The sequence below is a fragment of the Drosophila gunungcola genome (assembly GCF_025200985.1).
Source record: "Drosophila gunungcola strain Sukarami chromosome 2R unlocalized genomic scaffold, Dgunungcola_SK_2 000027F, whole genome shotgun sequence".
Taxonomy (NCBI): domain Eukaryota; kingdom Metazoa; phylum Arthropoda; class Insecta; order Diptera; family Drosophilidae; genus Drosophila; species Drosophila gunungcola.
This window is the reverse complement of record NW_026453175.1, coordinates 586,911-597,418: the sequence shown is the minus strand read 5'-3', so window position 1 is coordinate 597,418 and position 10,508 is coordinate 586,911. Positions and strand designations below refer to the sequence as shown.

Sequence of the window (10,508 nt, the reverse complement as noted above, 5' to 3'; positions counted from 1 at the left end):
AATTACAAAAACAATGGAGCCATCCCCCTCCGGAGGTTGGGTTGCAACCTATGGCAGCGTAAAATATTTTTAACTGATTGATACTCGAGGGGTGGGGGTTGGAGGACATATAAGCGGGCCTGCAAGTGTTTGTGTTGGGTTTGTGTGGCACACACACACACACACACGTGAAGCACCATTAAGGGGACGCGAGGGGAAAGGGAATGGGTGACACTGACGAGTGACGCCGAAAAAGAGGCAAACACTCGCACGCAGACAGACGCGCGTGAAAACAAATGAGAAAAAATATGTTACAAAGTGTCGCACATGACACACACTCACTCGCACCCACACACGCAAACACTCTCGTCCATATGCACAGTCCTTCTTTTTTATACCCTTGCAGTGTCAGGAGTTTGCAACGCAGTGAAGGAGAAATTTCCGACCACATAAAGTATATTATTCTTGATCAGCATCACCAGGAGAGCCGATCTAGCCATGTCCGTCTGTCCGTCTAACTAGTCTCTCAGTTTTCAAGCTTTCTGCATGCAACTTCCCCAAAAGTTGTCTTTCTATTGCAGGAAGAACATAAATGGGAACGAGCCGGATCGGACGACTATAGCATATAGCTCCCATAGGAACAATCGGAAAAAAATGAAAGTAAATTATGACTTAAAATAAATATGTTACTGCATGGGAATATATACTTAGACTTGCCGAAGCTTGTTTTTTTTTTGTTTTAAAAAAGGTTTTATTTAAAAATAGGATCAAGTGTTTGCATATTTAATAATATACATGAATATTTTAAAAAATATCAAAAAGAATAATATGTAAAAAATGTATAGAAAATCAAAATGTATAAAAAATCAAAATGTATAGAAAATCAAAATTATAAAATTAAACCCCTGCCAAAAATATCTTATTCAATTTTACCAGCCCAAAAATATACCATTTTATTGTTCGGTAAAAAATAAAATACATCAAAAGAGATATGTTTAGATTAGCACGAACTTCTTATTATTGAGTTAAAAACATTTGGAAAATAGTTTAACATTTTTAAAATAAATTGTAGTAAATAAATAGAAACATGTTATGGCCTAGTTCTTTCTCCATTTCCTGTTGCAGATAGTTTAAGCCGAAATATAATTTTCATTGACAAAAGAGGACATTAAATAAATTCCACAAATTTAAGGAACTTTACATAATTTTTAAATTGCGGTTTTGTATTTGATTTTTTTCCGTGCACCGACTGAGTTGCACACCTACGGGAACTTGCCACTTGCTCGCCTCGTCATGTCCTGGCAGCAACTTTTACATTGTTTGGCTTCGAGCGTTGTGCCATTTTTACTTTGGCTTTCATGGAGAAATGGGGGTAGGTGAGAACGGATAAAAGGGGGAGAGTGTGGGGTTTTTGGGTAGTTGCCGCCTTTGTGTCATTCTCGTCGACGCATTCGTGTCAAATTTATTTCTTCTCCCCCCTTTTTTTGCTTTGTATTTTAGTGTAATTTTGTTGATTACAACGTTGTTGCCTTTCTCCTTTCTCCTTTCCCTTTCTGTGTGGGCATGACATCGTTGAGTGTGTAATTTATTTGGAGTGATCCTGAATTATACATGCATGTGCGTGGCGTAACTGCAAGGATAAATTGTAATTAAATTTTGGGTTGATATTTGCAGGCAACTTGACCTGATTTGTCATTTTTATTTAAAAAACTTAAGTTGTACTTGTCTCAAAATAAAAGTTAACTCCTAAAAAATATATTATTCAATCAAATTAAATTTAATAAAAATTATATTTATTTATTGATTTGGTAAATATAAATCACATAGCAAAATAAATAAATTTGCATATTTTCGTTCAAAAGACTTTGATTTAATAAGACCAATAAAACTAAAAGAAAGAAGCCCAGAAAAGTATGCTACGTTTTTCCGTGCTTTCCACCTTTATTACGTTGTCCTTTTTATCTTCGCCATTTTCTTGCCCCCTGGCTAACGATTTTACGGCCACATTATTACTTTTTATGACGGCACAAGGGAAAGTCATGTTTCGGGCTTGTTAATATAAAAATTGCGGTGGAACCACCGAATTCTGGCACCACCCGCGGCCAGACTCAACGCCAAAATGTCTAATGAAATCCAATAAATTAGAGAGATTTATACAAAAGCCGTTTGCCCAAGGCTCTGCTCCCCCCTAAAATATATTTATCCGCTTCCCTCCCCGCCAGCACCTAATTTCGTGGTTGGCATATCTTACATTATGTTTAGGCTGGACGAAGGCAAATTATCGGGTTTTCAGCAGAGTGTAAATTCTTTGAATAACAACAATTGCGAAGGGAAAACTTTTCCCCTTCTCCCCACCACTTGTCACACCCCATTGTCTTTTGTTGTGAATGAACCCACGGAACCCAAGAGCAGATAAAAGCTATCGGATAAGAAGTTTAAGTTTTTCCTGAACAACCGAAACTTTAAAATTAAACCAATGTCAATGCTCCAATAAATTGTTTCATTTTATCACCCCACTCAATTCAATTAAAATGGCTTTATTATTCCTTCATTGTACTATCTCTTTGTCCTTGCGCGCATAAAAGTTTAATTGATTTTCCATGTTTGTTTAGCAATGGCAGATAAAGAAACCAATGGCAATGGGTAAAAACAAGAGCAAACAGTGGCCATAAATCGGAGGGGCATGACTGTGCCAGAGCCAGTTCAAAAATTTAATCAACCTTACTGTGACAATCTTGGAGAGTATTTTTGGAGGCGGCTCCCTGGAGCCACTTTCCTATAAATCTTGTGCCGCTTTAGGAGGTGCAAAATTGTATACATAAAATACTTCTACGGATTCGCATTCGTTGAGGTAATGTTTTAAAAATGATTTATGGATCCGCACCCCCATCTCGCAAGGCAAAAGGCGAAAACAGAGCGGAAGGAAGGACGGCCATGTGTGAGGATCTGAGGGGCGTTCGGGGAGCTCGGGACCCGGCACCTCAAGTGCTTGGCCAGCCATGCAATTACATATATCAGTGAATGGGAACGGGAACGGGAGCGTTAGCGGCAACGGGAACTCACTGCGGGGTGGCCCGCAAAATAAGGAAGTTTCCGTTGTTATTTTTGTGCATGTTACAGCAGGGGCGAATGCATAAATTATTTAAAATTACCCGGCACAGCAGCAGAAGACTCTTCAGTTCCCGTGGAGCAAACTCAAGCTTGTAAAGTGCGTGTTACATTGAACAAATAATATTTCGAGTGCAATAAATATATGATAAATGTCTTTTAGCCGACCCAAGAGTTCCTGGAGAAAGTTAATCAAAGCGTTTGAGAAATGGGCATATCATGGCAGAGGAACTGCATAGTTGGAAGGGTTTACTGTCTAGCAGGGAGCAACTTTTGTGAGCGTTTAATAAACAAAAGGCTTTGGTGTTCATTAATCATGACAGCAAATATTTCCCTTCACTTCTAGTCTTAACGAGTTTCTGTGTATTCTTAATGGCACATTCCCTATAAGTCCCTATAGTCTCACAGTTTTCAAGCTATCTACATGACTCTTTCCAAAAAGTTGTCTTCATATAGCAGACATATTCACACATAAGTCGGAACGAGCCGGATCGGAATACTATAGCCTAAAGCTTCCATAGGAACCATAGATAGAATAAGGGGAAAAATTATAACTATGCTGTTTTTTAATTTTTTTTTAGTTCTTCGAGATATAGTAATTGTTTATTATTTCAGTATTACAGTTTAAATTTGATTAAAATCAGACAAGTTTATAATAAAGCTCCCATGGGAATATTAAAAAAATAAATAAAACAAATTGTAACTTTACCAATTTTTTTTAGTTTTTTTGGAAATACCAATGGCTTAACAGTTGAGAAATACGTAGCTGTCATAGGAACGATCGAATAATTGAGCTGAAAATCATCATAGCTTTAATGTTTTTAAACATATACGAATATTTCATTTTTGCCATAGCTGCAAGGGTGTATAAGCTTCGGCTTGCCAAAGTTGGCTTCCTTTCTTGCTTTTAAATGAATTCTAGTTAATAATTGTTCATTTTTATAATACATAAATATTTTCCAGCTACCTTCTGTATTTATTTATTTGTAGAACTTTGAATCCAATGCTTTTAACAAACATAAATCATTATAAAGTAATTTTTTTTTATATAATCTTCTTAGTATTCACTTTATCCTTAATGCTTGGGTTTTAAACTATGTAAGTTCCGAACCGATGAAGATTTCCTTTTCCGCCACCAAAGCAGTTTTGCAGAGTGCAGAGCAGAGGCTCCAAAAGCCGAAGAGAATGCGGAACAGGAGTCGTCTGTTGGGCGTGACCAATCCGAGAACAAGTGGCGTCCTTTGGAGGCAACAGCGACTCACGCGCTGTCCAAAGGAGTCGGCCTGCTGGAGCCCCCATCGCAATCTCTTGCGCTCCAACCATCCATGGGTGACCAGGACCTGCTCGAACTGAAGCATCCGCGCCACATGCATCCAGGAGGTGTCCTGCCGAGCAGCAATGGTGCCCACCAGCTCATCGAGGACGCACAGCAGCGATCGCAGACTGTTGACGATGACGGCAAACTGGAAAACACACACCCACCTGCAACTCGAAAAGGTGTAGATGGTACTCAGGTTGTAGAGGACGATCAACAGGCAATCGATCAATTCGCGGGTGATCCTCACATAAGATCGATGCAGACGCTGCAGGGAAAACAGACGCCTTTGTAACCTCCGTACCGCTGGAATATCCGATCGCAGGATCTCCAAACAAAGCGCTTCGTCAATGGCAGCCATTTCGGCGTTCACCACCTCAAAGGACTTGAGCAGCAGCGAAAGGATGATGCCGATCAGGTGCGAGGTGAAGCCCATCAACAAAATGGCCAGCGAAACGGGCACCACGAAGAGCTCAATGAAAAGCACCGGCTGATGTAGCGGTTGCCCTGGCGAAGCGAACGCCACAGGGCCATCGATGAAATCGATCCTCCAACTCGATTCCCCTAGAGTTCCCATAATAATGACCGTCGTTGAGTGGGTAATGCTCCAGTAATGGCCCTCTGATGTCCACCAATTGGGCATGGACTGTGGTGCCAGGAGTTACATATGCGGTCTCTTATTTTCCATTTGCTATAACTATTCTTGCATGAGTTTTAAATTATTTTTCATAAGATTAGTATTAACACCAAGAAAGTATCATAAATATAGGATAAAGTTTCCGATACTAAATGTACTATTCCTGCCCGTAGATATAAAGCTAATCCTTCGTACACTATTCTATGGTGTTTAAATATTTAGTCACGAGATTTAAGCAAATTTACATAAGCATTTATCTCAATAGTGCGCTATGTGTTTAATTTTTAATTCAAACTAATGGATTAAGTATAAAACTATGAAATTGTGACCAGCCACGAACCAATGTATTTAAACAGCAAACTCATTCCTGCCATATCTCAATGAACCAAGAACTATATATGCCCTCGCAGTCTATCACTCTGCATGGAGAGGCAGCTTTACGTCAATGATATTCGATTATTAAACAGTCTGCCACACGACCTCAAAACATCAAAACAATTAAGAGCGCAACTCTATTTAAAAACCAAGTAAAAAAACATTTACATACAATATAATAAATATTATTATATTACAAAATCATAGGAAAAAAAGAATAGATAAAAATTCTTCAAATTAACATAGTACATAGATGTTAGTCTTAAGACAAAAATGTTTATATTGAATGTGCATTTTTTAATGATCGTTCTTTAATAATAAGTACACGCTTGTAGCGTTAAAATAATATATCAAATATAATGTTAAATAAAATTTAAAAATAAGACTACAGCTTTGAACTATTCGGTATAGAAATGAATATAAAATGTAAATGGGTTATATTATTAACGCACTTATTCTTGACTTTGAAATCTGCACAACTCTCTTCATTTTTAAAGAGCTTTTGGCTTTAGTATTTTAGAGTGATTTAGCTGTGAAATTGTAAAACATTCGCTAAAATTGATATAAGGGTAAGCCCCATTTTATATTATTGAAAGCGGACAAACAGTTCATATCAAATCTTAAAACATATTTATAATGCTACATGATTTTGTGTTTTAATGGTTTTTTACGTACCCTTTTGTATTCATTTCCCATTTAATACAATTGAAGTGTTTTTAATTTTCACTTTTCCAAATTGCTGTATTAATGAGCACTTCCTGAGAGTGCTGCACTGTAAAACTCGTTGAGGAAGGCCAGTGCAACCAACCATATTATTGACCAGGAAATGGTCTCATGGCCAAGCCAATTTGAGTTAGATGCACTCCGGCATTCTTGTATTCTTGCACTTCATCAACACAATTTGTTATGCAATTAATTTGAGTGGCAAGAAGCGAGGAGCTTTGTTTGAAGGCGCCAAATGGCGAACGGCGAGTGCTGAATATGAAGTCTGGTAAACAAGTTTTGCATAATTTCCATAAAATATTTCATAAACAACTTGAAAAGTGGGAAAAACCCAAAAGCAAAAAGTGAGGGAAAAGACTACAAAAAGCGAAAAAGGCGAAATAAGGCAAACTCACAGCGGTAATTAAAAAGTTCACAAAAGCGACTCGGGCACCAGGGACTTTGGAAAATTGCTACCGAACCCGAACCACGAAGAAGCCCGCCGATGACAAGGCACAAAACTCGCCGATTGAATGCGAAATGTGGGCCGTGGACAATGCCGGACCCGGACCCGAACCCGGACCCGGACCCGGACCCGGACCCGGACCCGGAATCTTCCCGCCGCCGCCAATCCAAATAAGTTAAAAAGGGAACTGCAACTCGTTGCCAAGTTTGTCACCGCATAAAAGTGAGGGGGGCAAAAAATGGTATTATTTATACAGTTTGTATGTGCAGGGATAGATATTAAAATATGTGTAGATGTGAAAAAAAACAGCGCACTGAAGGCTTGGCACAAACCGCAAACTGTGGTTGTTGTGGCAACTCTGGTCGGTGGTTGTTGCTCTCTCGTCGTTTTGTTGCTGTCTCTGCGGTTGTTGTCCTGGCAGCACTGCATCCTTGCATCCTTGCATCCTCTCCACTGCTCATTATTGTCGCTGATGTCCAGGCATCGGAAATTGGAAAAGTTTCTGCTGCCTTCTTGACAACTCCACAAATATGCAAAGTTGTCAACAAATACGTGTGTACATATGTATGTATGTCTGCCAGGGTCAAGGCAGGCGTCGAACTGTTCACCACAGAAAGCGGCATTTATTTATAATTTTTGTTAATGTCAACAACAATGGGAATTTGGAGGCTTAACCCTTAGATTTGCGAGGTGTTAAATATTTACCACAATTTGTGTTAAGCAAACAGCTGACAGCTGACAGCTGAGAGCTCTCATTTAAGCTCTCCCGTAGGACCCAAGTAAGTTCGCTCTCTCTTTTAACCGGTTTCTCTTTGGGACATCAGGGGTAGTTCGAAACGGTTTGGTTTTATCTTAGCGGTTCGAAAGCGGGGCAGTTCTATGTTTCTTGTTTCTTGTTTCTTGTTTCTTGGCCACCAACAGATGGCTCTATTGTTAAAAACCAAACACTGTAAGCTGCAAATTAAACACTTTTAAGTTCGATTTAGCTGCTGTCGGCTATATCGCGACGCAGCCAATCGACCAGCGAATCCCGGGCGCACTCGGCCTCCGCATCCAGGCAGAACAGCTGGCAAATGTCCGCCAACCAGTTGGCCACGATGTAGCGCTTGGTGCAGGGCATCACGCCCAGTTCGCGCAACGCCTTCAAACAGTAGAGTTGCAGGCGCGGATTGGCCACTGTCGCCGCCATCGCCGACTCCATCAGACGACCCACGTAGCAGGGCAGCTGGGTGAACTCCCTGCTGCGCCACAGAGCCCGCTTGCTGTGCAGGCCATTGAGCAGGGCCAGCACCGTGTACTCCCAGTTCTGCACCTTCTGCTGGGGCAACAGCATACTGGGCTTCTCCTCATCCGGCTGGGCAAAGATGTCGTAGAGCAGCTTGACGCCATCCACCGCATTGAAGTGCCGCTGACCCTCCGCACAGCGGAGCAGCAGGGCGAACGCCTTGGTGGCCATGTCCCAGAAGTCGGCCAGGCGGTTGAGGATCCGCTGGTGCAGCAGCTCGAAGAAACCCAACGCGATGGCCTGCTCGGGCGCCACCTCCAACAAGTGGCACAGATGGTGCCACAAGTCCAGCGGATAGTGCGGACGGCAGGGATCCTGGTTGAAGATCTCCGCCAGGGCGGCAAAGTTCTCAGGATCCTCCATGAAAATGCCCAGAACTAAGGGAACATACAGAATATACAAAAAGAAGCAGAAACTCTGGAGATTTTAAATCACATACGAAATATTTAAATATTTTTCGGTTTTTAGTTGTTTTAAACATGAAAATACTACAATTTTCTTCAAATTTTCATTTGACTATTTTCGGAATTAATTTGAATACCTATAAATTCTATTTAAATTTAAAACATTTTGAACTTAAATAAAATGCATATAATAAAATATTAATATTAAAATATATAATAAATAGTGCAATTATTGCAAGTATATTAAGAGTAAGTAAAACACGATATTTTCAATAACATTTTGTCGCTGTCTCATAACATAATTAGTAATTTTTTTTAGTTTGGTAAACACAATTTGTATTTTTGACTAATTCAAAAAGATATAGAATATTTGAGAGCTACCAAACGCTGCGTTTTTCTTTGCCCGAGATAACCCACAACAATACGTGTTTATTTCCAACAGCAATTATGTAATAAATATAATAATTTAATATTTAATTTAAATATTTAATATAAATTTGTAAACTCAATAGTCAGATATTAACTTGTACCAATCCATTTTATTTGCATCAATGCAAAATGGTATTATAAAAAGGTTATGAATTTCTTTGACACCATTTTAATGATTTCAAAACACTTAAGACTATTTAATTTAAGGGGTTGTATACAGTTAAAATTAAAAAAAAATGGAAATTTTCTTTATTTTATTTTCTTAGTGAACATATATGTATTAAAGAATATACACAGAAAATTTCATATCGTTCCGGTAAATATTTTCGAAGTTGCACGCAGAGTGATTAAAAGTGCAAGGACAAACTTAATACGCGTGACCAAAATTACTCGAAAACGGCTAACCGATTTCATCAAATTTTAACACGAGCTTCCTTAATTTATTTTTAATATTTTAATTAATCGAAGATTTTTTTCACAGATAAATATTTTGTTTAAAAACAATTAAAGACCGAAATTTTGGACAAAAATCCAATTTTCTGATTCCATCGATTAATTACTAGATTTAACATTACTTAAACTAGTCGGTTTGGTTTTTTAATTTCGAAGGATCCGCAAAACGTAAGATCATCTATAGCCCCTTTCCAAATAAATATTTTTATTGTACTAAGTCGAAAAATACAGTTAAAGATACCTTAATAAGTGAACAAATTTTAGATCAACTTATTCAAAAGTTTTCTCAGATAATAATCGGAAATCTGCAAATAACCCCTTAATGAAATACTAAACTTAAGCTTACCCTTTGGTTTGCCCGTCAAATTTCTGAGAATCTCTGATGCCAAACCATCTTTATTGGCCTCCTGATTTTTAATAATTTTGTAAAACTCGTTCCTCAAACATTTGCGGTTGGCAATATGCTCGGCTCCATCCAAGTTGCGGGAAAGTATATCTAAGGAATAGAATGGCAAAGCTTACGTTAGCCTGGCCACTTATGTAGAACCCTAAACTTACTATAGATCTTCAGATACATCTCTACCTCACGGTATTGCTCCTTGTGGAGCTTCAATCTCATTCGCATAAAGGCATTTTTCAACCTGTTGGCAGACAAATGATAAGAAGACTTGTTCAAATACCTCGAGAGCTGAAACCAACTTTCTCACAATGTCCTTTTCGGTGATCGCTCTCTGGGCATTCAGCGGGTTCGAGAGGAACTCCGTCAACGAGACCACTGCCTTCCAGTGGGTCAGGGGAACATCGCTGTCCAGTTCCTTCACCAGTTTGGGGAGGGCAAACCAGCCGTACGCCAATTGGGCCCTATCCTGCAGGTGTGTGGAGGTCGAACTGCAGCCATACGGCATGCACTTACAAATATGCCTTTTCTCCATGGCTTTCGACCACTCTAAAGGTTTTCTTTGTTGATACGACCTGGTCTTTTCTATGTTTATCCTTACCCTTGTTCTGCTGGCGGTTTATGGAGCTGGGCTTCAGCACATCCTTAATCTCGTTTTGCAAAAAGTGATTGCGATACCTCTCCAGTTGCTCCCACATTTTGGGTAAAGTTAGTACACTTTTGGGAATATTTAAAATGTGATCATCAAGTGTCAAATGTCTACGATTGTGTTTTGTCAAAGCTAGATTTTTTCCAGTATTTCATGTGTTTTTACTTTGCCAAAACCAACCAAACCAACCAAAATAAATACAAATTTTGAATATCCTTAAAAAAAAGTCCTGTATAATTACGACTTTAAGTACGGTTCATTCAAAAGTGGGCCTGCAAGGACAATTTGAGGTGCCAGTGCTAGAAAAAA

At 39.1% G+C, this 10,508-nt stretch overlaps 2 protein-coding genes across 3 annotated transcripts; both read right to left on the bottom strand.

Moving 5' to 3' along the window:
• Positions 1 to 4,181: 4,181 nt before the first annotated feature.
• Positions 4,182 to 5,045, bottom strand: LOC128256737 (uncharacterized). The gene has a single exon (XM_052987271.1). The coding sequence runs from the start codon at positions 5,043 to 5,045 to the stop codon at positions 4,182 to 4,184; it is 864 nt and encodes a 287-aa protein (XP_052843231.1).
• Positions 5,046 to 5,995: 950 nt separating this feature from the next.
• Positions 5,996 to 10,493, bottom strand: LOC128256753 (uncharacterized). 2 transcript variants are annotated; one of them, XR_008267807.1, is made up of 6 exons: positions 10,152 to 10,493; positions 9,853 to 10,099; positions 9,712 to 9,794; positions 9,500 to 9,649; positions 7,288 to 8,244; positions 5,996 to 7,182 (listed from the first exon to the last, which is right to left on the bottom strand). XR_008267807.1 is itself a non-coding variant. In XM_052987297.1 (5 exons), exons 1-5 carry the CDS (start codon positions 10,246 to 10,248, stop codon positions 7,565 to 7,567), a joined length of 1,257 nt encoding a protein of 418 aa, XP_052843257.1. In that variant the 5' UTR covers positions 10,249 to 10,493; the 3' UTR covers positions 7,181 to 7,564. The 2 variants fall into 2 exon arrangements, 1 of the variants encoding a protein (XP_052843257.1); XM_052987297.1 differs by having other exon boundaries at positions 7,181 to 8,244.
• Between the last annotated feature and the right edge of the window lie 15 nt (positions 10,494 to 10,508).